Genomic DNA, 27,713 nt, shown 5'->3' with positions numbered 1-27,713 from the left:
GCTTCTGAAGAAACATCCACTTCCGGTAGCTACACGATCAAAGACTGCTGCTGCCGCCTGTGACTGAACCGCCACACGGCAACTCACGGTAAGACGGTTCCGGTGGATATCCCCGGGCCCGTGATGACGATGGTGATGGTGATGATGATGATGATGATGATGGTGGTCACGTGGGGGGAGGTCAGTAACCCGTGCACTTGTCCGCAGGGGGACCCGTACCTCTCTGTGGCCACCCTGGCGTTCCCGTCTTTCGATGGCGTTTACCTCCCGAAGCAGGAGAGCGTGTTCCTGCATGACGTCAAGGAGGAGCTGGAGCTCTACCTGCAGCAGGGCAGCCGCCGCAGGTGACGTCAGAGCGCACCTGTGTTACGTCACGGAGGAGAGCTGGGGGAGTTCAACACGCGTAACACGTTGGTTTTTAACTCCGGTATAGTTTTTACTGGCCAGTGCGTTACACTTGTGGACCCGAGCTTATGAACTTTATTTATTGAAACTTTTAAACTCTCTCTCCCTTTGTAATGCATAGCATTATTTATTTATATATATATATATATGTGTATATATATATATAAATAATACTATTTATGACTTATTATTTATTTATAATGAATAGCATTATATATATGTATATAATGCTATTTATTACTTATTTATTTGTAATAAATAGCGATATTTATATATATATATTTATATACATAATGCTATTTATTACTTATTATTTATTTGTACTAAATAGCATTATATATATATATAATGCTATTTATTACAAAGGGTTTTACAACCTGAATTTCTCATCCTGTTGGATACTCTGTAATGGTTAATTATGGGCCTCTATACAGAGATGTCTGTGATTTAGTTTGTTGAGCATTACATTAAATCCTCAAACCGTGAGCATCTTGAACAACCTGTCCAGAAGGAAGTTGTTGTTGAAGTGGTTCCTGTGTCCCGTCAGCGTGCTCCTGTTCCCCCCTCTGCCGGCCAGACTGCGGTACCTGATCCACTCCACCGCGGCGGACCGGCCGGAGCTCTCCACCTTCTCCGTGGGGGACGGCTGGTGCCGCCGGCTGGTGGTCTGCCACGCAGAGCTACGGTGCTGAGAACACACCTCCTCTTGGCCATGTGCTGTGCTGGCGTAGTATGTGCAGAGTGCCAGTGATGTACATTGAAAAAAAAAGTATTTATTTGCTCTTTTCTTATAGTTTTAAATGTAGGGAGAATAAGTTGAGATGACCCTTTGCGTGTGTTCCTGCAGGGCTGTGGAAGAGGACGTCGCTGAGGGGGAACCGCCCCGAAGAACCAGGGAGGAGGCGGGCGGCGGCGCCAAGTCCAGGTCCAGGTCTTCTCTCTCGTCTCGAGGCCGGAAGAGGCCGGACAAACCGCTCTACACGCCGCGCGCCGCTCGGGACCGACTCTCCGTCCAGAGCTCTCCGGACCCGCCGGGACACCGAGGGGGTTCTGGTCCGGCCTCGAGTTCATGCGACTCTCGTTTATGTCCCGAGGCGACAGAGGAACCCTCCTCCCCCCCAGAGGAACCCTCCTCCCTCCCAGAGGAACCCTCCTCTCCCCCAGAGGAACCCTCCCCCCTCCCAGAGGAACCCTCCTCCCCCCCCACAGTCGTGCCGGAGCAGCTCCTCGGTGAGGCCGACAGCTCGGCTCTCTTTCCTCCTCCGGAGAACCCAGCCGAGCCCGTGGACTGGCAGCAGACCGCGTCCTGCTTCAAGGACATGACTCTGGAGGAGGAGGACGAGGACGTGTGCACGGACACGGACGATGTCACTGAAGAGGCGAGTCTGCTTGTTACTTCATTCATACGGATATTAATCTGAGTGTCGTCTCTAACTCGTAACTCTTCTCTTCTCGCTCAGATCCGGGCGCGGCTCAAAGAGCCGGCGGCCGTCTCCATCCGGCTCGTTCACAACGACTTCTCCGCTTACGAGAGCGCGCACGCCGGCCTGGAGGAGCTCTGCCACGTGGTCGAGATCTACGACTTCCCGCCTTGTTTCAAGACGGAGGACCTGGTGGACGCGTTCACCGACTACAGGTGGGACCTCCTGAAGACCTCAGAGGGAGGCCTCTGGGCTTCATTCCCACAGTCAAGTTGAAGTTAGACATCCTGCATGTCTGATGCAAGATGTGACCTTTTCTCTCCTGTGCGCTGCAGCGATGGAGGGATGAAGATCGAGTGGGTTGACGACACACACGCCCTGGGGGTGTTCTCCACGGGGGCGGCAGGTAGGAGTCCTCAGGGCTGCAGATTAAAAGACGAATGACTCCGAAAGATCGTACTAACGTGACGCCGTGTGCAGCGGTCCAGGCGCTCGCCATCTGCCATCCGATGCTGAAGGCGAGAGCGTTGCATGAAGCGAGTAAGAAGTCCAAAGGAAGAGCCAACAGGCGAGCAGGTGATGTGCTGAACGTGAGCCGATCGATTAATATGTTCAAGTTGTGCATCTCTATCTTGGAGTCTGGAGGTCTGATGGTTTGTTTCCTGCTCCGGCTTCCAGAGTTCATCCAGCCCGTGAAGGAGCGTCCGCGGACCGACTCCGCTGTGGCCAGGCGGATGGTGACCCGAGCCCTGGGGATGCAGGGACGAGGCCGCAGGGGCCAGCACTACTGAAGGGAGTCGCACACACGGCTTTATTCAGGTGATTAAACACGGCAAACAGCCACGGTGGTTTTGCTCGTGAGCGGAACGGTCAACTCGTGAACTCGGCTGGACTTGAACGTCACATTCTGCAACGCTTCTCCGAGGTTCCTTCAGAAAACTTTTCTATACACTGAGACATAAAAAACTCATTAAAATTGAGATCTGCATTCACCAATATTTATATAAAATGTCAAATCCATTTCCACATTCACCCGTGCATACGACGCCTCAGTCAGGCGGCAAGCAACAAAAACAAATGGAATTGGCTACATGGAAAAAAAAAATCACAACACAATGAGGCATTTTCACACGTCTGTGGCGTCTAAGTCCGTCCACAAAGTCGTCGTAGTCCCCGTGAGGATGTACCACAGACCCCGACGAGGAAGACGTGTCCACTGGAACGACCACGAAAAACTAATTTCAATAAATAAAACATTTTCAAACGCGAGCTCAAGTATGTGGAACACTAAATCCTGGTAGGGACACAATTTGTACGATTTATGACCACATTGCCAGAAACGAAGCGGGAAACAAATCCAAGCAAATTAAATAACTTTAGGGATCCTAAATTTACACTTTGGGTGACAAGTTCTCATCCTTCTGTGGAAAGTGGAATACAGTCTTCATAAAAACAGGATTCTTTTGTCTGGTCAGTTGCTCGGTAGTTCTGATCATGATGGACTGTGTTTGTTCTCCGTGTCGAGTTAAAGTCTCTAAATACTGTGAGCGCAAATGCACATTTAAAAAAAATATTTTATTCAACTCTTTGGGGTGAAAAAGGTGCAGCATTCAGCTGCAGCACCAGGGAGCAGCACCAGAGTGTCGTACCAGGGGGCAGCACCAGGGTGCAGCACCAGGGTAAACCGCCAGGGGGCAGCACCAGGTTGTAATACCAGGTTGTAATACCAGGGTGTAGTACCAGGGGGCAGCACCAGGGTGTAATACCAGGGTGCAATACCAGGTTGTAATACCAGGGGGCAGCACCAGAGTGTAGCGCACCAGAGTGTAGTACCAGGGTAAACCGCCAGGGGGCAGCACCAGCAAACACAACTGAAGGTGATGTCTCATGGATTTTGGTTTGAGGCTTTTCTCAAACGTTTTGGCTTTGAGGACGACTGTCGTCACAGTGAACTTAATAAATAAAGTTTCCCTGTATCTTTCCCGTCTTATCAGGTCGGAACATTTCACTGAAAACAAAGGCGCGTGAACATGTGGGTGTGGCTAATGAGTAAAGCAAAGCAGTTTCAATGTCCGGTACCAGCTGAGCCCAAAGCCGTCAGCGCGGCTCCGAGGGAGCAAGCCGCCACAGCTCCCTCTAGTGGTTGTCCAATATCATTACATGGGTCCCTGATGTCCGTCTGTCCCGCCGTCTACCTCTGAGAGAGCTGGTTGGTCAGCAGCCCGGGGGCCGACTCCTCCGTTTGAGAGCTCAGTGAGCCACCTAGAGAGGGGAGAGGAGGAGAGAGAGGAGGAGAGAGAGGAGGAGAGAGAGGAGGAGAGGAGAGAGAGTGGAGAGGAGGAGAGGGAGGAGAGAGAGAGGAGAGGAGGAGAGAGAGGAGAGGGGAGAGAGAGAGGAGAGGAGGAGAGGAGAGAGAGGAGGAGAGAGGAGGAGAGAGAGAGGAGAGAGGAGGGAGGGAGGAGAGAGAGGAGAGAGGAGGAGAGAGGAGAGAGGAGAGAGAGGAGGAGAGAGAGAGAGGAGAGAGAGGAGAGAGGAGAGAGGAGAGGAGGAGGAGAGAGGAGGAGAGAGGAGGGAGGAGAGGAGAGAGGAGGGAGGAGAGGAGAGGAGGAGAGGGGAGAGAGAAGAGAGGAGGAGAGGAGTAGAGAGGAGGAGAGGACGGAGAGAGGAGAGGAGGAGGGAGGAGGAGAGAGAGGAGGAGAGAGAGGAGAGGAAGAGAGGAGGAGAGAGGAGAGAGGAGAGGGAGGATGGAGAGGAGAGAGGATGGAGAGGGGAGAGGAGGAGAGGGAGGAGAGAGAGAGAGAGAGGAGAGGAGAGGAGGAGAGGAGGAGAGAGAGAGAGAGAGGAGAGGAGGAGAGGAGAGGAGGAGAGGAGGAGGAGAGGAGGAGAGAGAGGAGAGAGAGGAGGAGAGGTTAACTTGTGATGTCGTCTTGTCCTCTATCCCCCATCAGACGGTTCTCTTTGCTACAGAGCGGTCCAGCAGAGGATCAGGACCAGCGTCCAGCGCTGATGGCCTCTCCACTGATTGGTTCAGCAGGGGAAACGCCTCCCAGGTGCTGCTCTGGAGCTGGACCCGGCCCCTTTGGACCCGGCCCCTCTGGACCGAAGTGGCTCCAGGTGTGAACAAGGATCCACGAGGAGAATCTAGTTTTGATATCGTTCCTGAAGCGTCCCGGAGTCTTCTCGTTTCATTTGCTGAAGTCGGGTCGGTGGTGAGAAACCTGACAACCCTCCACTCACCGACCCGGTTCTGGTGGTTCTAACTCTTGTTCCCCGGAGACTCGACTCGCTGGACTCTACCGACATTTTCTAATATTTTAAGTTCATTTTTAAACTTTGTTTAAGTTGTTATATAAGTTCTTTTGTCTGAGTAATAAACGTCCAGGAGCTGAAGTTGTGTTTCAGGCCTCGGGAGAAACTCTGTAAACTAATGTTGATTTACTGCATTCCACAAGCACGACATCTTCATCATCATCATCATCTTCATCAGCGCTCTCTCACCTATGTGACAGTTGTAGGTCCACATGCGCTGGCCGTCGTAGCGCGAGCGGCACCGCATCACGTTGTTGGTGTAATCCGACTCCGCCACCTCGTAGTGAGGGTTGATGACCACCTGCAGGCAGAGGGGACGCTCATTATTATTATAATATATATATATATAATGCAGAGTTCCTGGGTTTTAATCGGGGTTCTTACACACGTCGACCAGTGGACTTCCAGGACTTTAAACCAAATGTCCATGACCAAAGTGAGACGTCTGTTTATCCATGAAACGGTGACATTTAGTATTTAAACTGTGAATTCCAAAGCATACAGAATACATTAAATTAAACCAATGACCAGCGAAATTTCGGCGCCAGTATGAGAGCGTCCGGTACGCCGGCTTATATTTTGAGTCTTCCTTTCTAAAACATATTCATAGTTTCAAACTCTGCGTAAATGAACATGTGATTATAACATTTCAGGATTTTCCCAAAACTTTAGTGATTTAAGTTTTTTCCATGACTTTTCCAGGCCTGGAAATGACCATTTTAAAATTCCATGACTTTTCCAGGTTTTCCATGACCGTACGAACCCTGACGAATGCAACAACTTGATTTAGAAAGATCTGGTCTGGACCAGTGGTTCTGAGGTGGATGGGGGGGGGGGTGAGATGTGTTAAAGATATTATAAATGAGCATCCATTTAAAAAAGTGTATATTAATTCTTTGGGCTTCAGAACCGCTGGTCCAGAGGCCGACGTGTTTCCAGACGTCCTTCAACGACCTCTAGGTCCGAGGAAGCTCGGGTCTCGGTCTCGGTCTGGATGAGCCGGGCGCCCCGCAAGCGGCCCGGTGCCGTGGTTCTGACCTGCAGGACGTAGTCCCCGGGCTTCAGGTCCGTGATGTCGATCCACTGGCAGTCGATGTCGTGGCGGTACGTGTCCCAGCAGCCCACCGTGATGCCCTGGGACCCGAAGTTGGCGCACTCGTAGTTCTTCTGGATCCCTGCAGGGGGCGAGCAGCGCGGGGTTAGTGCTCTCCTCTGAGGCTCCGCCCACCGACGATGATGAAGAGGAGGAGCACCACTGACCTTCGTCACAGTGAGTGTCCTCCAGGCAGAAGCTGGCCTTGTGGCCCTCGGCCACTTTGGTGCCGTTGAGGCTCAGCAGGTCGTAGAGGGTGAACACCTCCATGCTGTGGTAGTGTCTGCAGGCGGGGCCACGGCCGCGTTACTGTGCTGCTGGAGGCCCCGAGGGGACCCAGGGGCCCCCAGGTCCCCACAGCACCTCCTGGAGGCCCTGAGGGGACCCCCGGGGCCTTCAGGACCTCCAGGGCCTCCGGGTCCATTAACGTTGGTAGTTCATGATTAAAGGTCATTCCTCACCTGTGACACTCGTGCCAGACCCAGGCGTGGTGCGCGGCCCGCGGCCGGAAGTCCGACTGGCCGTTGTTCTGGATCTGGGAGGAGAAGCGCAGGAGGCGCCGGTAGGAGGCGGAGTCGGCCGTGTCGGCGCTCTGGGAGAGGCAGCGCTCCTCGTGGGCGCACTGCAGCGCGTACATGGGCCGGTCCTCCAGGTAGGTGGTCTGCTCCACGGCCTGGGCGCTGAGGACCAGGTCCGGGGCCACTGGGGGGGGGGACAAGGTTAACGAAGGTCACGGCGGCTCGGGGCCACAGAGCGTCGGCGCCGCCGTCTCACGCTGAGTGCAGGACACGCCGGCCGAGAAGCGCCCGCCTCCTCGGGGGCACTGGACCCGGTCCCCGTGGTGGAGGCACTGGTCCAGGGTCAGCTCGGCCCCCGAGCACCGGACCCCGCTCATCAGCACCGCCTCGGCCTCGGCCGAGCCCTCCCAGTACCACGTTTCCTGAGGAGGAGGAGGAGGAGGAGGAGGAGGAGGAGGAGGAGGAGGAGCAGGAGGAGGAGGAGAAGGAGGAGGAGAAGCAGGAGGAGCAGGAGGAGGAGGAGGAGAAGCAGGAGGAGGAGGAGGAGCAGGAGGAGCAAGAGGAGGAGGAGGAGCAGGAGGAGAAGCAGGAGGAGGAGGAGGAGCTCAGTTAGTCTGGACTTTCTTGTGAAATTCTCGCTGCTGACTCGTCGGTGTTTTCCAAAAGCTCAGCTGGACTCAGACAGAGGAAGATGAAGAGGAAGATGTGTGTGGGAGACATCGTCTTCATTTTCCTCCTAAAGTTGCAGACATTATCTCAGATGTACTGCTAATCAGAGGGTGCATCACACACACACCCCCCCCCCCCACACACACACACAAACACACACAAGCGACTGTAAGGTTTCTCCATCAACGTCTCAGGTTTGACCTCCAGGTCGACCTTCTGCTCTGACTCGTGCGTTTGAAGTTTACAGGACTGTTACAGCCGTATGTGGGCCTTCTGGACCAATCAGGTTCAAGATGGTTAAAGTGAGAGTCACACACACACACACACACACGGTGCAACAGGAGATGTGTATATTTCTTTCCCGTTGACTCATTGTACCGGCTGGTTCAGGTTAATCTATTTTCTGGTGTTCGGCTGTCTGATATAAATAGTTTTCACTGATGTTTTTATTATTTTTTTAGAGAGTCCCCCCCCCCTCACCTGGAAGGCGTGGCTGGCGAAGCCCAGGCCGAGCTGCCGGCACACCACCATGGCCTCCATGGTGCCCCAGCCGTCGCTGCACACGGCGCCCCACGCCGCCGTGCCGTTCCTCGCCGCCTGGACCTCCACGCGGCCCTCGAACGCGTTGCGGCCGCCACTCAGCCGGAGCTGAGGAGACCGAGAGAGACTGAGTCCTCCAGGGCGCCGTGTTCACGCCGTAGTACAGGGTTCATCCACAAGGTGGCCAATAAACAGGGTTCATCCACATGTATATTTATCTATAATTATTTATTTATATATATTTATTTATATATATTTTTATAAATATTTATTTATATATACATATATATATATTTACATATATATTTTAATATATATATATATATACACTACCGTTCAAATGTTTGGGATCACTTAGAAATGTCCTTATTTTTCAAAGAAAAGCATTGTTTTTTTCAATAAAGATAACATTAAATTAATCATAAATACACTCTCTACATTGTTAATGTGGTAAATGACTATTCTAGGTGGAAACGTCTGGTTTCTAATGAAATATCTCCAGAGGTGTATAGAGGCCCATTTCCATCAACGATCACTCCAGTGTTCTGATGGTACATTGTGTTTGATCATTGCCTTAGAAGACTAATGGATGATTAGAAAACCCGTGCAATTATGTTAGCACAGCTGAAAACAGTTATGCTGGTGATATAAGCTATACAACTGGCCTTCCTTTGAGCTTGAAGTTTGTAGAACAAAATTAATATTTCAAATATTAATCATTATTTCTAACCTTGTCAATGTCTTGACTATATTTTATATTCATTTGATAAATAAAAGTGTGATTTTTCATGGAAGACACGAAATTGTCTGGGTGATCCCAAACTTTTGAACGGTAGTGTACATATTTATATATGTATATATATATATTAATATATATTAATATATATATATATATATGTTTATTAGTATATATCTATATATATTAATATATATATATATATATATATATGTTTATTAATATATATATATATATCTTTTATATATATCTATATATATACAGGACTGTCTCAGAAAATTAGAATATTGTGATGAAGTTCTTTATTTTCTGTAATGCAATTAAAAAAACAAAAATGTCATGCATTCTGGATTCATTACAAATCAACTGAAATATTGCAAGCCTTTTATTCTGATTTATTGCTGATTATGGCTTACAGTTTAAGAAAACTCAAATATCCTATCTCTAAATATTAGAATATCATGAAAAAGTATACTAGTAGGGTATTAAACAAATCACTTGAATTGTCTAATTAACTCGAAACACCTGCAAGGGTTTCCTGAGCCTTGACAAACACTCAGCTGTTATAAATCTTTTTTTTTACTTGGTCTGAGGAAATATTAAAATTTTATGAGATAGGATTTTAGAGTTTTCTTAAGCTGTAAGACATAATCAGCAATATTAAAATAATAAAAGGCTTGCAATATTTCAGTTGATTTGTAATGAATCCAGAATGCATGACATTTTTGTTTTTTTAATTGCATTACAGAAAATAAAGAACTTCATCACAATATTCTAATTTTCTGAGACAGTCCTGTATATATGGAGGTGCTCACTCTTTTGTTGAAGCCCATGGCCGGAACGTTGCACCGGAGCGCAGCGTCCTCCTCGTGGCTGCAGCCCAGCGCATCGCGGTTGAAATAGCACTCAGTCAGAGACTTCTCAAAGCCGGAGCACTCCACCTCGTTCATGTGGACCAGCCCGCTGCCTACACACACACACACACACACACACACACACACACACACACACACACACACACACACACACACACACACACACACACACACACACACACACACACACAGGTTTAAACAGCTACAGCGTCATGGGCATTACAGGAACCATCTTTTCCCAGCGTTCCTACACAGCGGACTCCTCCTGACGGCTTCGGCCTCAGATGGTGAGGCTTCCTGCTCCAGAGGAGTTACAGGAAGTGACACATCACCGTGTCCAATCGGAGTGAGGCGCTCTAGGCGTGTGAAGGAGAGAAGAATCCTTCCTCTCCGCGTAGAGTTTCCATAATAACACGGTGTTGTTCCCATGTGAGCAGCAGGAATGTCTCAGTGATGAGAGACGAGTCCTCAGGGCTGTGATCACGACACATTAAATACATACATGGGGAAAAGTATTCATTTAAATCCATCGATTGTATAAGAACGGAGCCTAAAAACAGAAGAAGTGCCACTTAGACTATTCTCAGACCCGCGTGGCGGCGGTTTTGGATCCAGGCGGTCAAAAGAAATCCATCCCTGAAATAACCTCGAGCTCTTCCAACAGAGAATTCCTCCCCTGGAAGCCAGACGGTGTTTTTCTTCTTTCCCTCTCCGGGACATTGTGTCTCGGTGCGTCGGCGTGAGGCCGGGCAGCGAGGGGACGACTAATCCACTGCACATGTGGTCCTCATGAGGCGGATTCATCTCGCCCATTCTGCTTCTGGGTCCAGATACAAGGCTAATACATAAATGTATCCCTCATTGATGCTGATGCATACATTCCTAAGTGTATTTAAATGCTGACTGGACGTCCGGGCTGAGTGAAGTGAAAACCCGCCTGTGGTGCCGTCGGGGGTCTCGGGTTCCAGCCCACACTTCATTTTCACATGTTGCTCTAAGTTCTGGTGGGACTTTTTTTTAAACCTAAAAAGCCTGTGAAAAGTCGCCACAATAATAATTACATTATTTATTCTAAAGCCCTTAAATAACTGGAGACTCGAGGCAATGTTTATAAAAAACTGCTAACAATATTTTAGCAATTTATAGTAAAATATATATATATTTTTTTATTTTATTTGAATGATATATATATATTTTTTTGTGAAGAAATTATATTAATATATATATATATTTATAGAAATATATATTTTTTAATAAAAAATTTATATATATTTTTATAATAAAATCTCTCTCTATTTTTTTAGAATAAAATATTTATATATATGTATATATATAATAAAATATATACATATATATTTTAAATAATTATATATAAAATATGTTTATATTCTAATTTATATGTCAATATTTTATTGATACAAATATATAAATATCTATATTTAGATATATTAAATACAAATATATATATTTTCAAAATAAAATATGTATATCTTCATATCAGCGTAGCACCATGTTGACATAACAATAACAGTAATAACTGTAATAACTTTAATAAGCGTGCGGGCTGACCTTGGCCCAGCCGGGCGCCGCTCAGCGCCTCCTTGGCGCTGCCGAAGCCGAGCTCCCGGCACGCCACGGTGGCGGCTGTCCTGCTCCAGTTGTCGTCGCACACTGTGCCCCACTCGCCGTTCTTCAGCACCTCCACCCGGCCCTCGCCAATCATGGCTCCGCCCCTCAGACGCACCAAGGGTTGCTGTGGAAACAATGCAGCAAAAACATTTTTTTTAGGAAAATATAAAATGTTTAATATCCATAAATACTTTATATGACACCACATGCATGTCTTTCTGCAGAGTGTGAAGCCAACATGTGACCCGTGTGACCTCTGTAACCTCTGTGACCTACCTCGACCCGGTAGGCCTTCATGTAGCCGGCGCTGTGGCTGGAGGCGAAGGCCCGCCCCGGCACACAGCTGACCACGACGGGCATGCCTTGCTCACAGGTGGCGTTGCCCTTCAGGTACACCTCCGTGCCCATCTTGCAGTCGGACAGGTCGGCCTCGTTGCCCGTGCAGTTGACGGAGAACCCCCAGTAGTTCTTCTTCCGGCGGTCGGCCAGCAGTCTGAGAGGGAACCATAAATCATAAATCATAAATCATACTTTATTTATGTTGAACAACTTTTCAGCTCACGGCAAAAACCTGCAGACGGGGAACAAGTTGAAGAAAGAGAGGACGACATCACTTGATAATCTACAGCGGAGCCTCCAGCCCCAAGACGAGAGAGAGAGAGAGAGAGAGAGAGAGAGAGAGAGGGAGAGAGAGAGAGAGAGAGAGAGAGAGAGAGAGAGAGAGAGAGAGAGAGAGAGAGGAGAGAGAGAGAGAGGGAGGGAGAGAGAGAGAGGGGGAGAGAGAGAGGGAGAGAGAGAGAGGGAGAGAGAGAGGGAGAGAGAGAGGGGGGAGAGAGGGGGAGAGAGAGAGAGAGACAATCATGGTGGTTGCGGGGCCGCGGTGGTGGACCTCCGGCGCCGTGACTCACTTGTAGGGGCGGGGCTTGAAGCGCTTCTCCGAGGGGAAGCCGTACATGCCGCAGACGACCCGGCTGTTGGCCGGGGTCCAGTCCGCGTTGCAGATCTGCCTCCACTTGCCTCCGTCCTTCACCTCCAGGAAGCCCTCGGTCACCGGGACCCTCTTCCTCTGGGAGAACGTGGCTCGGATCCTCACGTCCTCCACCTGGACCGCCACGCCCTGAGGAGCCAGAGGGAGGAGTCAGCGGGCAGCAGGTCCACCAATGAGAGGAGGCCTGAACAGAGAGCGTCTCTACGGGAACTCTGGTTGTCATGGTACCAGATAAGAACACCAGAGACCTGCTGAGGGGGTCTGAGAGGGTCTGAGAGGGTCTGAGGGGTTCTGAGGGGGTCTGAGAGGGTCTGAGGGGTTCTGAGGGGTTCTGAGGGGTTCTGAGGGGGTCTGAGAGGGTCTGAGGGGTTCTGAGGGGTTCTGAGGGGGTCTGAGAGGGTCTGAGGGGTTCTGAGGGGTTCTGAGGGTGTCTGAGAGGGTCTGAGGGGGTCTGAGGGGGTCTGAGGGGTTCTGAGGGGGTCTGAGAGGGTCTGAGGGGTTCTACTGCACACACCGTGCAGTTATGCTGTTAAATACTGTAAGTCAAGTGTAAAGATCTGAAGCTGAGATCTTTGTCAGAACCTGTTAGCTGCTGCAGAGAGAACATCGGATGAATGTATGGAATTTATTTTTCCCCCCATATTTTTTTTCACCTGTAAAAAAAAAGGGAGTTAGAGCCACATGCGTCACATGACAGCCCACACCTGTCCAACACAGAACAAGGGTTATCACCTCTGAAAACAAAACCTGAAGGAACACCGAGCTGCTCTCTCGTGTTTTAAATGTGAAGACATGAGGACATGAAGACATGAGGACATGAAGACACGAATACATGAGACATGAAGACATGAGGACATGAAGACATGAGGACATGAAGACACGAGGACATGAATACATGAGACATGAGGACATGAGGACATGAGACATGAAGACATGAAGACATGAAGACATGAGGACATGAAGACACGAGGACATGAAGACATGAGGACATGAAGACATGAGGACATGAAGACATGAGGACATGAAGACATGAGGACACGAAGACATGAGGACATGAAGACATGAGGACATGAATACATGAAGACATGAGGACATGAAGACATGAGGACATGAGGACATGAGGACATGAATACATGAGACATGAAGACATGAAGACATGAGGACATGAGGACATGAGGACATGAAGACATGAGGACCGTCAGGAGGACAAGTCTTCTCCTCACGGGGGAGACGTCCGTCACGCCTCAGGAGACAGACATGTTTTATTCTTCTAGAGACTTTAAAGAGGATAAAGACAGAAGCTAACCAGCCAGCTGGTGTCGTGTATCCAGAGGAGCCCTCAATTGTTCCCGCCAAGCTCGACGCCAAGCTCAGAGGTCTAGGCCTGCACTCTACCATGTGCAGCTGGATACTGGACTTCCTGTCGGGCCGCCGCCAGGTGGTGAGGATGGGCGGTACCACCTCAGAGCCGCTGACCCTCAACACGGGAGCCCCTCAGGGATGCGTGTTGAGCCCTCTCCTCTACTCCCTGTACACCCACGACTGCACGGCCATGCACAGCTCCAACGTCATCATCAAGTTTGCTGACGACACAACAGTGTTGGGGCTGATCACCGGCGACGGACGAGACAGCCTACAGGGAGGAGGTTGGATCACTGGTACAGTGGTGCCAGGAGAACAGCCTCGTCCTCAACGTCAAGAAGACCAAGGAGCTGATCGTGGACTACAGGAAGCGGAGAGGAGAGCACACCCCATCTCCATAGACGGAGTTGCAGTAGAGAGGTCAGCAGCTTCAAGTTACTCGGCGTGCACATCTCCGAGGACCTCACATGGACCACGCACACCACTCACGTGGTGAAAAGGGCCAACCACGCCTGTATTTCCTTAGGCGAATGCGGGAAGTCAACATGGCCCCACGCAGCCTCAGATCATTCTACACCAGTACCATCGAGTGTTCTGACAGGTTGCATCACCGTCTGGTCGGGAACTGCACCGCCCTGGGCGTAGGGCACTACAGAGGGTGGTGCGGTCGGCACAGTACATCGTTGGAGGTGAGCTTCCCTCCATCCTGGACATATACACCAAGCGGTGCGTGGCCAGGGCCAAACGGATGATGAAAGACAATAACCACCCGGCCACAAACTGTTCACCCTTCTACCGTCAGGCAGGCGATACCGCGGTATCAAGTGCCGCACAAACGAACTGAGGACAGCTTCTTCAGTCAGGCCATCAGGCTGCTGAACAAGGACTGAGACCCTCATTAACACTACACACCAGAACATATTCTGTGAATATCTATGGCCATGGTGTATATTTTATTACATTGTTTTATATATATATATATTGTATATATATATTGTATGTATATACATATATATATATATATTGTCTCAAAAAAGTGTATATTTTATTACATTGTTTTATATATATATTGTTAATACTTTCTTCTTTTTTGTGTGTGGATATTGTATAGTTTATTCCCATTCTTATTCTTTTTTTAGTCTGCTACTGCTGTCGGGTGTTTTGCACATAAGAATTTCACAAACCGATTATACTTGTATAAAAGGGGATGTGACAATAAAAACTTGAAACTTGAAACTTGAAACTTGAAACAATCAGGAAGGAATGGTGACCGTTGACCTCCGGGGCTTAATAAGAAAACAGCCATTGTTCATTCCCTCCTGCAGGTTCTGCAGGTTCTGCAGGTTCTGCAGGTTCTGCAGGTTCTGCTGGGTTCTGCTGGGTGGGGGTTCACACTGAGAGCGTGGCACAGAGCCAGAGCACTGAGCTGCTCGTGGTGTGAATGCTGATGTCGGTGATTTGGTAATGGCCGACTTCTTTAAGCCCCTAACCCGAACAGCCAGGCACGGCTCCCAGAAATATCAACGCTTTGAGCCCGCAGGTCGGTTTCCTGAGATGCCGTCAGCGCCGGGGAATGTTGGGTCTGTGAGCGCTGCAGCCACGGCTCAGGCAGACCCCGGTCCTCCCACCGGGCCCTCCCACTGAGCCCCTTCCACTGAGCCCCTCCCACTAAGCTCCTCCCACTGAGCCCCTCCCACTAAGCTCCTCCCACCGAGCCCCTCCCACTAAGCTCCTCCCACTGAGCCTCTCCCACTGAGCCCCTCCCACTGAGCTCCTTCCACTGAGCCCCTCCCACTGAGCCCCTCCCACTAAGCTCCTCCCACTGAGCCCCTCCCACCGAGGCCCTCCCACTGAGCCCCTCCCACTGAGCCCCTCCCACTAAGCTCCTCCCACTGAGCCTCTCCCACTGAGCCCCTCCCACTAAGCTCCTCCCACTAAGCCCCTCCCACTCCTCCAGGGAGAGATTCCTGCCGGCCGTGGCGTGACCCACGTGTGTTTGTACCGTCGGCGGGACGGAGAGGAGACGCCGTCGTGATCAGAGATCCGGTGTTCCTCAATTTAGAAGCTTGAGAAAGCAAGAGGTCACAATGGAATAAAAGAAACAACAACAACAACAACAATAACAACAACGTGAAGCTACAGCAAAATATGTAACAACACAAAAGACAAAGAAACAAACAACGTGAAACAACCAGGGTCCTGGTGACCTGCTGGACCCGATCCACAGACAGGACCGGGTCTGAGAGGAGAGGAGACGAGAGGAGACGAGAGGAGAGGATAGAAGACGAGAGGAGAGGAGACGAGAGGAGAGGAGAGAGGGAGAGAGGAGAGGCGAGAGGAGAGAGGAGGCGAGCGGAGCAGAGAGGAGGCGAGAGGAGGCGAGAGGAGAGGAGGAAGGCGAGAGGAGAGAGGAGGCGAGAAGAGGAGAGGCGAGAGGCGAGAGAGAGGAGGAGGAGGCGAGGAGGAGGAGAGAGAGGAGGCGAGGAGGAGGCGAGAGGAGAGAGGAGAGGAGGCGAGGCGAGAGAGGAGGCGAGGGGAGGAGGCGAGTGAGGAGGCGAGAGAGGAGGAGGAGGCGAGGAGGAGGAGGCAACGAGGAGGAGGCGAGGAGGAGGAGAGGCGAGGAGGAGGAGGAGAGGCGAGGAGAGGAGGAGAGGAGAGGAGAGGAGGAGAGGAGGCGAGAGAGGAGGAGAGGAGGCGCAGAGAGGAGGCGAGAGAGGAGGAGAGGAGGCGCGGAGAGGAGGCGCGGTGAGGAGGAGAGGAGGCGAGGAGGAGGAGGAGGCGAGGAGAGCGAGGAGAGGAGGAGAGAGGAGGCGAGAGAGGAGGAGAGGAGAGGAGGAGAGGAGGCGAGAGAGGAGGCGAGAGAGGAGGAGAGGAGAGGAGGCGAGAGGAGAGAGGAGGAGGAGGCGAGAGGAGGAGGAGGAGGAGGAGGCGAGAGGAGGAGGCGAGAGGAGGAGGAGGAGGCGAGGAGGAGGCGAGAGAGGAGGAGGCGAGAGGAGGAGGAGGGAGGAGGAGGAGAGGAGGAGGAGGCGGAGGAGGAGAGGCGAGGAGAGGAGAGGCGAGAGGAGGCGAGGCGAGAGAGGAGAGGAGGAGGAGGCGAGGAGGAGGCGAGGCGAGGAGGAGGAGAGGAGGAGGAGAGGAGAGGAGAGGAGGAGGAGGCGAGGGAGGAGGAGGCGAGGAGAGGAGGAGGAGGCGGAGGAGGCGAGGAGGAGGGAGGAGAGGAGGAGGCGAGGCGAGGAGAGGAGGCGAGGAGGCGAGGAGGAGGAGGAGGCGAGGAGAGGAGGAGAGGAGAGGAGAGGAGGAGGAGAGGAGAGCGAGAGGAGAGCGAGGAGAGGAGGCGAGGAGGAGGCGAGAGGAGAGGAGGAGGCGAGAGGAGAGGAGGAGGAGAGGCGAGAGAGGAGGCACTGAGAGGAGGCGAGAGGAGGAGAGGAGAGGAGGCGAGAGAGGAGGAGAGGAGGCGCGGAGAGGAGAGAGGAGGGAGGAGACGAGGAGAGAGGAGAGAGGAGAGGAGATGAGGAGAGGAGACGAGGAGAGAGGAGAGGAGGAGGAGGAGGAGGAGGAGGAGGAGAGAGGAGGGAGGAGGGGGAGAGGAGAGGAGAGGAGAGGAGAGGAGAGGAGAGGAGGCGAGGCGAGGAGGAGGAGGAGAGGAGAGTGAGCGAGGAGGCGAGGCGAGGAGAGGAGAGAGGAGGTGAGCGAGAGGAGGCGAGGGGCGAGGAGTGAGCGAGGAGACGAGACGAGACGAGAGGAGCGACGCTGCAGAGAACAACGTTGGAATGTGAAGACATAAACATGAACATCTGGCCTAAATACGAGGAAAAGATCTCCAGATTTTAAAGAGAAAGCTAAATTTGCCAACTCTGCATCTCTGAAGGTCAAAAGTTCACGAGTTGAGACATTAAGGCAGTGGTCCCCAAACTACGGCCCGCGGGCCGAATCCGGCCCGCCTCCCCATGTGGACCGGCCCCCTGAATAATACCAGAGACGCGTTCCGATTTATTATTTTTTTCACCTGGCCCGCTGCCGTTGAGATTGCAGTGAGACGCGGAGAAAATATGGAGTGGTGCTCTTTGCAATAGAACATCTTTGATGGGACGTGTCGCGTCTCGGCCAATCAGCGTTCAGATGTCCACAGCGTTTGGGAAGTTAGGTTAGCTTGGATGTTAGTCCGCTACATCTGCTGCCGTCACGCTGCACGGTGTAGCAATACTAACAAAGTACCCGTACGTTAAAAACGATGTGATTTAGCATATTTTTAGTATCGATACTTCATTAAAAGAGCGATCAGAGCTCATGCTGCTCCGCTCCGTTAAATGCTGTCTGCACGCGCAGCTCACAGCAGTGGCGCGCATCCAGGATTTTTCCTGGGTCAAAATGAGTCTTCGGTGCACCGTCTGCTCGTGCAAGTCGGGCTGTTGAGTGATCAGCAGCTGGCCGCTCGGTCCAGTCGCGCACCTCACAGTTGCGTATTGATCAGACAAGAAGACACGCTTATCTACTCCAGTGTTATCCCTACTATTATAACAGGGTGAAATTCCCCCCCCCCCCCATATTTTTAGTATCGATACTACATTAAAAGAGCGATCAGAGCGCACGCGCTGCTCCGTTAAATGCTGTCTGCACGCGAGCGTGAGTGATGCGCGCGCACAGGTGAGCACACTCACTTCTCACTAGCACCCCCCCCCGGCTGGCCCTCCAGCAGACGAGGCAAACGTTATGTGGCCCTCACAGGAAAAAGTTTGGGGACCCCTGCATTAAGGGGTCCGTGTGACCTCAGGGTCGTCAGCGTGTGACCTCAGGCGTGTTGTTCTGCACACGTGTGAACATGAGACATGAGACATGAGACATGAGACATGAGACCAGGAGACGGGCTCCGCTCAGCCCTCCAGCCACGCGGCACATTGACACACACGTGCCTCCTGACAGCAGCACCCCACCTCCACCTCACCTCCACCTCCACCTCCACCTCCACCTCACCTCACCTCCACCTCACCTCCACCTCCACCTCACCTCCACCTCACCTCCACCTCCACCTCACCTCCACCTCACCTCCACCTCCACCTCACCTCCACCTCACCTCCACCTCCACCTCACCTCCACCTCACCTCACCTCCACCTCACCTCACCTCCACCTCACCTCACCTCCACCTCACCTCCACCTCACCTCCACCTCCACCTCACCTCCACCTCACCTCCACCTCCACCTCACCTCCACCTCCACCTCCACCTCACCTCCACCTCCACCTCCACCTCACCTCCACCTCCACCTCACCTCACCTCCACCTCCACCTCACCTCCACCTCCACCTCACCTCCACCTCACCTCCACCTCCACCTCACCTCCACCTCACCTCCACCTCACCTCACCTCCACCTCCACCTCACCTCCACCTCACCTCCACCTCACCTCCACCTCCACCTCACCTCCACCTCACCTCCACCTCACCTCCACCTCCACCTCACCTCCACCTCACCTCCACCTCACCTCACCTCCACCTCACCTCCACCTCCACCTCACCTCCACCTCACCTCACCTCCACCTCACCTCACCTCCACCTCCACCTCACCTCCACCTCCACCTCCACCTCCACCTCACCTCCACCTCCACCTCACCTCCACCTCCACCTCCACCTCACCTCACCTCCACCTCCACCTCACCTCCACCTCCACCTCACCTCCACCTCACCTCACCTCCACCTCCACCTCCACCTCACCTCCGCCTCACCTCTACCTCCACCTCACCTCCACCTCCACCTCCACCTCACCTCCACCTCACCTCCACCTCCACCTCACCTCCACCTCCACCTCACCTCCACCTCCACCTCCACCTCACCTCCACCTCCACCTCCACCTCCACCTCACCTCCACCTCCACCTCACCTCCACCTCCACCCCGCCTCCACCTCCACCTCACCTCCACCTCACCTCCACCTCCACCTCACCTCACCTCCACCTCCACCTCACCTCCACCTCCACCTCACCTCCACCTCACCTCCACCTCACCTCCACCTCCACCTCACCTCCACCTCACCTCCACCTCACCTCCACCTCCACCTCCACCTCCACCTCACCTCCACCTCCACCTCACCTCCACCTCACCTCCACCTCACCTCACCTCCACCTCCACCTCACCTCCACCTCCACCTCCACCTCACCTCCACCTCCACCTCCACCTCCACCTCACCTCCACCTCACCTCCACCTCACCTCCACCTCCACCTCACCTCCACCTCACCTCCACCTCACCTCCACCTCCACCTCACCTCACCTCCACCTCCACCTCACCTCCACCTCCACCTCACCTCCACCTCACCTCCACCTCCACCTCACCTCCACCTCACCTCCACCTCACCTCCACCTCCACCTCACCTCCACCTCCACCTCCACCTCACCTCCACCTCCACCTCCACCTCACCTCCGCCTCACCTCCACCTCACCTCCACCTCACCTCACCTCCACCTCCACCTCCACCTCCCCTCCCCCTCACCTCCACCTCCCACCTCCACCTCCTCCACCTCCACCTCACCTCCCTCACCTCCACCTCCACCCTGCCTCCACCTCACCTCACCTCCACCTCCACCTCCACCTCCACCTCACCTCCACCTCACCTCACCTCCACCTCACCTCCACCTCCACCTCCACCTCCACCTCCACCTCACCTCCACCTCCACCTCACCTCCACCTCACCTCACCTCCACCTCACCTCCACCTCCACCTCACCTCACCTCCACCTCACCTCCACCTCCACCTCCACCTCCACCTCCTCCTCACCCCCACCCTCACCTCACCTCACCTCCACCTCCACCTCCACCTCACCTCCACCTCACCTCCACCTCCACCTCCACCCTGCCTCCACCTCACCTCACCTCCACCACCTCACCTCCACCTCCACCTCCACCTCACCTCCACCTCCACCTCACCTCACCTCCACCTCACCTCCACCTCCACCTCACCTCACCTCCACCTCACCTCCACCTCCACCTCCACCTCACCTCCACCTCACCTCCACCTCACCTCCACCTCACCTCCACCTCACTCACCTCCACCTCCTCCCTCCACCTCCACCTCACCTCCACCTCCACCTCACCTCACCTCCACCTCCACCTCCACCTCCACCTCACCTCACCTCCACCTCACCTCCACTCCCCTCCACCTCCACCTCCCCTCCACCTACACCTCCCCTCCACCTCCACCTCCACCAGCTCCACCTCACCTCCACCTCACCTCCCACCTCCCCCTCACCTCCACCCCGCCTCCACCTCCACCTCACCTCCACCTCCCCCACCTCACCTCCACCCGCCTCCACCTCCACTTCCACCTCCACCCCCACCTCCACCTCCACCTCCACCTCCACCTCACCTCCACCTCCACCTCCACCTCCACCTCACCTCCACCTCACCTCCACCTCCACCTCACCTCCACCTCCACCTCACCTCCACCTCCACCTCACCTCCACCTCACCTCCACCTCCACCTCCACCTCCACCTCCACCTCACCTCCACCTCCCACCTCCACCTCCACCTCCACCTCACCTCCACCTCACCTCACCTCCACCTCCACCTCACCTCACCTCCACCTCCACCTCCACCTCCACCTCACCTCCACCTCACCTCCACCTCACCTCCACCTCCACCTCACCTCCACCTCACCTCACCTCACCTCCACCTCCACCTCCACCTCCACCTCACCTCCACCTCACCTCCACCTCCACCTCCACCTCACCTCCACCTCCACCTCCACCTCACCTCCACCTCACCTCACCTCCACCTCCACCTCACCTCACCTCCACCTCACCTCCACCTCCACCTCCACCTCCACCTCCTCCACCTCCACCCCGCCTCCGCCTCCACCCCGCCCCACCATGCTCCACCCCCACCTCCACCTCACCTCCACCCCGCCTCCACCTCCACCTCACCTCCACCCCGCCTCCACCTCCACCCCGCCTCCACCTCCACCTCCACCCCGCCTCCACCTCCCCCCCCCCTCCCCCACCTCCACCCCGCCTCCACCTCCACCTCCGCCACCACCTCCACCCCCACCCCGCCCCACAATGCTCCACCCCACCTCCACCTCGCCCCACCATGCTCCACCCCACCTCCACCTCCATCCCACCTCCACCCCACCCACCTCCACCCCACCCCCCCCATGCTCCACCCACCTCCACCCCGCCCCACCATGCTCCACCCCACCTCCACTTCCACCCCCCCCCACCATGCTCCACCCCACCTCCACCTCCACCCCACCTCCACCCCCACCCCCACCTCCACCTCCACCCCACCCCACCTTACACAACTCTATGCTTGACAATGGCTCCACGGTTCAGAAGCAGGAGAACAACGATCTTCTTTCAAATGACTTTCCCATCTGCCCTTGAATGAGGAAGTGCGTGTGTTTGCATCTGGAATATGTATCAGTGAGAGGACCGTCTCCTCTGATGGAGATGAAAAGAAAAAAGAATGATTCGATGGACGACACACACACACACACACACACACACACACACACACACACACACACACACACACACACACACACACACACACACACACACACACACACACACACAGTCTCCTGATTGTTCCCACCTGTGGGTCCTCCTCTGTAAACCATGAAGTTCAGGTATGATCAATACAAGTCTGAACTTTGAGCACCCAAAGGAGACCGCCAGGCCACAGGGGGTCCAGCTGCTGAACATGTGGGGGGGTTCTCTGGCCGAGCCGACCCGGCCCGGCTCGGCCCGGCTCTGGCTCGTCGGGCTCGGTTTCCTCTCGTTGCTCCACAGCTCATGCGAGGAGATGGAATTCCTTAAAGTGGAAGTCTTCACGCCCGATGAAGAGGAGCGACCTCTGCCCTGTTTGGTAGGCGACCAATCAGAAGCCTTCAGAGCCGGTTCTGACTCCGTTGTTGCGTCCGGCGCCTCGGTGCTGGTTCTGGAGCCCGGTGCTGGGTTGCTGGACACGCTGACGGCTGCTGCGGCTGCACATTGTGTTCCCCTCATCCTCATCCTCAGGACGAAGATCTCCTCCTCATCGTGTGCTCATAACGATGAGAGAGGAACCAGAATGTGATGAAATCTGTAGATTGTTTATTTTCTCCACCGTCAGAAAGTCACAAAGACGTTTTGTTTTCCTTCCTGGAGTGGAAACAATGGACAAGGTATTGCGCAATGGGGAACCTTCTGGAATGAGTCCTTATAAAAAGGCGACCATGAGCTTATAATTATCCCTGAATGACACATCGTCCTCTCGTAAACATCTCACATACACAGACTGGAGCTCCTGCAGACGCAGCGTAACCACGGCAACAACAACCTGGCACCCTGTTGTAAAGTCCTCGGGACCAGATGATCACCAGAGCCTCCTGGACCAATGGGATCGCCTCGCTGAGGCTGGAAGAGCCAACCAACACATGAAGCCACGGCGACCTCAGAGGCAACAACACAACGGGAACTCGTGGCCTGGTTGGTCCACCCTGTAGACCACCATCCTGTAGACCCACCACCCTGTAGACCCACCACCCTGTGGACCCACCACCCTGTAGACCCACCACCCTGTGGACCCACCACCCTGTAGACCCATCACCCTGTAGACCCACCACCCTGTAGACCCACCACCCTGTAGATCACCACCCTGTGGACCCACCACCCTGTGGACCCACCACCCTGTAGACCCACCATCCTGTGGACCACCACCCTGTGGACCCACCACCCTGTGGACCCACCACCCTGTAGACCCACCACCCTGTGGACCCACCACCCTGTGGACCCACCACCCTGTAGACCCACCACCCTGTGGACTCACCACCCTGTGGACCCACCACCCTGTGGACCCACCACCCTGTAGATCACCACACTGTGGACCCACCACCCTGTAGACCCACCACCCTGTGGACCCACCACCCTGTGGACCACCACCCTGTAGACCCACCACCCTGTGGACCCACCACCCTGTGGACCACCACCCTGTAGACCCACCACCCTGTGGACCCACCACCCTGTGGACCCACCACCCTGTGGACCCACCACCCTGTGGACCCACCACCCTGTGGACCCACCACCCTGTGGACCCACCACCCTGTGGACCCACCACCCTGTGGACCCACCACCCTGTGGACCCACCACCCTGTAGACCCACCACCCTGTGGACCCACCACCCTGTAGACCCACCACCCTGTAGAGCCACCACCCTGTGGACCCACCACCCTGTAGATCACCACCCTGTGGACCCACCACCCTGTAGACCCACCACCCTGTAGACCCACCACCCTGTGGACCCACCACCCTGTAGACCCACCACCCTGTAGACCACCACCCTGTGGACCCACCACCCTGTAGACCCACCACCCTGTGGACCCACCACCCTGTGGACCACCACCCTGTAGACCCACCACCCTGTGGACCCACCACCCTGTAGACCCACCACCCTGTGGAGCCACCACCCTGTGGACCCACCACCCTGTAGATCACCACCCTGTGGACCCACCACCCTGTAGACCCACCACCCTGAGACCACCACCCTGTGGACCCACCACCCTGAGACCCACCACCTGTGGACCCATGACCCTGAACCCAACACCCTGAGACCCAACACCGAGACCTAGACCCTGAACACCGAGACCCTGAACCCAACACCCGAGACCCTGAACCCAACACCGAGACCCTGAACCCAACACCCGAGACCCTGAACCCAACACCCGAGACCCTGAACCCAACACCGAGACCCTGAACCCAACACCCGAGACCCTGAACCCAACACCCGAGACCCTGAACCCAACACCCGAGACCCTGAACCCAACACCCGAGACCCTGAACCCAACACCCGAGACCCTGAACCCAACACCCGACAAGACCCTGAACCCAACACCCGAGACCCTGAACCCAACACCCGAGACCCTGAACCCAACACCCAAGACCCTGAGTAACACCCGAGACCCTGAACCCAACACCCGAGACCCTGAACCCAACACCCGAGACCCTGAACCCAACACCCGACAAGACCCTGAACCCAACACCCGAGACCCTGAACCCAACACCCGAGACCCTGAACCCAACACCCGAGACCCTGAACCCAACACCGAGACCCTGAACCCAACACCCGAGACCCTGAACCCAACACCGAGACCCTGAACCCAACACCCGACAAGACCCTGAACCCAACACCCGAGACCCTGAACCCAACACCCGAGACCCTGAACCCAACACCCGAGACCGTGAGTAACACCCGAGACCCTGAACCCAACACCCGAGACCCTGAACCCAACACCCGACGAGACCCTGAACCCAACACCCGAGACCCTGAACCCAACACCCGAGACCCTGAACCCAACACCGAGACCCTGAACCCAACACCGAGACCCTGAACCCAACACCCGAGACCCTGAACCCAACACCCGAGACCCTGAACCCAACACCGAGACCCTGAACCCAACACCCGAGACCCTGAACCCAACACCCGAGACCCTGAACCAAACACCCGAGACCCTGAAGCCAACACCCGAGACCCTGAACCCAACATGTAGGCCACAAGCAGGCAGCGGCGGCTGCTACACACACCGCCTCACAGAGAAGACTTTGTGAAGAGAGAGAGTTTCTGCTTCCTCTTCCCTCTCTCCTCTTCCCTCTCTCCTCTTTCCTCTCTCCTCTTCCCTCTCTCCTCTCTCCTCTCTCCTCTCCTCTCTCCTCTTCCCTCTCTCCTCTTCCCTCTTCCCTCTTCCTCATCCCTCTCTCCTCTTCCTCCCTCCCTCCTGTCCACAAACCAACACTGACTTTCCACCCTGCAGCCAGACAGGATGGTCTTCCCCCTCCATGACTCATCTGCAGTGCGTGTGTGCGTGTGTGTGTGTGTGTGTGTATGTGTGTGGGGTCAGACACAGACTGATGGGAGTCTGGTAAAGTCATTCGTGCAGACGGCTCAACATGACGCGCTGACTCGAGGATTCCTTCCCCGGCTTCTTGTCGCGGTATCCATGGCGACGCTGATGGAATACCCTCTCCTCTCGTCATGTGACTCTATTTGACGGCTGAGCCTCGACACCATGTCGTCACAGAGTGGGCGTGGTTTAAAGGAGATGAACTATTACATCTGCCCACGCTCTGAACGACGTGACCCCCCCCCCCCACCGGCTGTGTTACGCCCGTGTGAGTTTCCACGGACGTGTCTACTTGCTGGACGCACCTCGTCGCTGCCAGCCTGGTTCCGGACGAACTGGAAACCCGGGATGCGCTTCTGGGTGCAGACCACGCCCACGTCCTCAGAGTGCTTGCAGTCCGACACCCCGAAGCCGTTGGAGTGGCACCGGGCCAGACTCTTCTCTCCTCCGGAGCAGTGAACGTTGTCCAGCCAGATCTGGCCTGCAGCGGAGGGGAGAAGACGACCCGGTTAGAGGCTCAGATCCTGTGGTTCAGGACATATGTTTGAGTTTGAGTTTGAGTTTATTTCGATCAGCAAAATATACAAATGAGAATTCAACAAAAGAAAAAAGTGGCCGACGAGAGGGTCGAGGCTGAAGCCATCGAGCTAAGTGCCCTACCCTATGATTTAAATAACTTTACACGTTTCACCCTCTGACCCTCTGACCCCGCGGTCATCACTTCCTCTCAATTCGAGTCACACAGACATGAAACCCACTCAGGAAACATTCCTCCAGCTCAAAGCCGTCTCATCGATGTCGTCATCGCTCCGGCTGAGGAACATCGTGATCGTACCGGCCGGAGGGCGGAGCGTTCCCCTGGCAGAGCGCCGCCTCGTGACGGAGCTCCGTCCCCCTGGAGCTGTCGCTCTGTCACTCCCCCAGCAGCGCTCCACCTCCACCAGCGCTCCACCTCCACCTCCACCTCCAGCAGCGCTCCACCTCCAGCAGCGCTCCACCTCCACCTCCAGCAGCGCTCCACCTCTCAGGCCCTCACACAGGCAGAGCCTCTACATGGAGCACGTCGTTCCCTGCAGGAGCAACAGGGACTCGTCCGCGCTCTGTTCTGTGTTTGTTTTCAACAAGTCGAGTGGTTCTCACGGTGAGAAATGGAAACACGTTTACAGCCGTGAGTCTCCACCAACAACCAGAACCACCAGAGAACACGGCTAGTCTGGACCTCTGAGTGACACCCGCCGCCCTCAAAGGGCTCCTCAGAACGTTACAGGAGAATTTAATGTGTTGCAGACATCGATGGGCGACCCAGTGGGCGACCCAGTGGCCGACCCAGTGGGCGACCCAGTGGCCGACCCAGTGGGCGACCCAGTGGGCGACCCAGTGGGCGACCCAGTGGGCGACCCAGTGGGCGGCATGTGCCGTTAACGAGGGGCGCAGGGTTCACTACGAGGCTCCGGCTAACGGAGGAACTCGTGCACGTCAAGGTGAGAGGAGATGAGAATGTTTCCATCCCCCCCCTCCTCTCCTCCCTCCCTCTCCCCTCTCCTCCCTCCTCTCCTCTCCCCTCCCCTCCTCTCCCTCTCCTCCCTCTCCTCTCCCCCTCCTTCTCCCCCTCCTCTCCTCTCCCTCCTCTCCCCTCCTCTCCTCTCCCCTCCTCTCCCCTCCTCTCCTCTCCCCTCCTCTCCCCTCCTCCTCTCCTCTCCTCTCCTCTCCTCTCCTCTCCTCTCCCCCCTCCCTCTCCCCCTCCCTCACTCAAAGGTGATTGGCTCGTGTGAGTTTCCCTCTAATTGGTGGAGCAGCCCCCCGGGGGTCCGCGGGCACGTGGGCGTCATTAAAGGTTTCTATGGAACACGCGAGCCGCGAGGAAGGCGGCGCCCCCGGCAGCCGGCTGGTTTACGAGGGTTCTGATGATGTCATCCGAACGCGCCTCACCTTCTCCTCTCCCGTACTTGGCCGACGGCAGCCAGGCCTCGGCGTCCAGGAAGCCGAGCTCTCTGCACACCACCTGCGCGGCGGAGATGGAGAAGTCGTCGTCGCACACGGTGCCCCACTCCCCGGCGTGGAACACCTCCACGCGGCCCTCGTAGTGTTTACGCTTCTCCCCGGCGAGGCGCAGCTGGAAGGCGGGCGGCGAGGCGGTGGTGGCCTGGGCGGCGCACACCGGCCACATGCACAGCAGGGTGGCGAGCAGACACCGGGTCAGAACCGGGCCCAGCATGGTGGGAGGATGAGGAGGGGGGGGGGGGGTCTGGGACCTGGTGCAGGATGAGGGGGTCTGGGACCTGGTGCAGGATGAGGGGGGTCTGGGACCTG

General features: G+C 55.0%; 2 protein-coding genes across 4 annotated transcripts; one reads left to right on the top strand and one right to left on the bottom strand.

Moving 5' to 3' along the window:
• The first annotated feature begins 25 nt into the window (after nucleotides 1–25).
• Nucleotides 26–5,250, top strand: r3hcc1 (R3H domain and coiled-coil containing 1). Of its 3 annotated transcripts, none has more exons than XM_056438339.1 (8): nucleotides 32–344; nucleotides 953–1,090; nucleotides 1,253–1,784; nucleotides 1,866–2,041; nucleotides 2,162–2,232; nucleotides 2,307–2,402; nucleotides 2,505–2,645; nucleotides 4,794–5,250. In XM_056438339.1, exons 1-7 carry the CDS (start codon nucleotides 124–126, stop codon nucleotides 2,615–2,617), a joined length of 1,347 nt encoding a protein of 448 aa, XP_056294314.1. In that variant the 5' UTR covers nucleotides 32–123; the 3' UTR covers nucleotides 2,618–2,645; nucleotides 4,794–5,250. The 3 variants fall into 3 exon arrangements, with proteins under 3 accessions (XP_056294315.1, XP_056294314.1, XP_056294313.1); XM_056438338.1 differs by having other exon boundaries at nucleotides 33–344; nucleotides 4,775–5,250; XM_056438340.1 differs by lacking the exon at nucleotides 4,794–5,250 and having other exon boundaries at nucleotides 26–344; nucleotides 2,307–2,416; nucleotides 2,505–2,612.
• Nucleotides 2,803–27,658, bottom strand: LOC130208914 (lysyl oxidase homolog 2A-like). Its single transcript, XM_056438337.1, has 13 exons — nucleotides 27,333–27,658; nucleotides 25,709–25,884; nucleotides 12,104–12,312; nucleotides 11,472–11,688; nucleotides 11,136–11,319; nucleotides 9,507–9,658; nucleotides 7,896–8,063; nucleotides 7,003–7,168; nucleotides 6,690–6,930; nucleotides 6,396–6,511; nucleotides 6,174–6,310; nucleotides 5,325–5,436; nucleotides 2,803–4,088 (listed from the first exon to the last, which is right to left on the bottom strand). The coding sequence occupies exons 1-13, from the start codon at nucleotides 27,616–27,618 to the stop codon at nucleotides 4,018–4,020; spliced, it is 2,235 nt and encodes a 744-aa protein (XP_056294312.1). The 5' UTR covers nucleotides 27,619–27,658; the 3' UTR covers nucleotides 2,803–4,017.
• Between the last annotated feature and the right edge of the window lie 55 nt (nucleotides 27,659–27,713).

The sequence above is a fragment of the Pseudoliparis swirei genome, chromosome 18 (genome assembly GCF_029220125.1).
Source record: "Pseudoliparis swirei isolate HS2019 ecotype Mariana Trench chromosome 18, NWPU_hadal_v1, whole genome shotgun sequence".
NCBI lineage: Eukaryota > Metazoa > Chordata > Actinopteri > Perciformes > Liparidae > Pseudoliparis > Pseudoliparis swirei.
The sequence above is the reverse complement of the archived record's forward strand: the minus strand, read 5'-3'. Positions and strand labels throughout refer to the sequence as shown.

Bases quoted from the DNA above. Each gene is read 5' to 3' on its own strand.
- r3hcc1 (XM_056438339.1), top strand. From the start codon at position 124: ATGACGATGGTGATGGTGATGATGATGATGATGATGATGGTGGTCACG. The intron at 1,785-1,865 runs GCGAGTCTGCTT...CTTCTCGCTCAG, and splicing joins CGGACGATGTCACTGAAGAG to ATCCGGGCGCGGCTCAAAGA. The intron at 2,042-2,161 runs GTGGGACCTCCT...TGTGCGCTGCAG, and splicing joins GACGCGTTCACCGACTACAG to CGATGGAGGGATGAAGATCG.
- LOC130208914 (XM_056438337.1), bottom strand. From the start codon at position 27,618: ATGCTGGGCCCGGTTCTGACCCGGTGTCTGCTCGCCACCCTGCTGTGC. The intron at 11,320-11,471 runs GTAGGTCACAGA...TTGTTTCCACAG, and splicing joins TGAAGGCCTACCGGGTCGAG to CAACCCTTGGTGCGTCTGAG. The intron at 8,064-9,506 runs GTGAGCACCTCC...CGGTCTCCTCAG, and splicing joins CCATGGGCTTCAACAAAAGA to CTCCGGCTGAGTGGCGGCCG.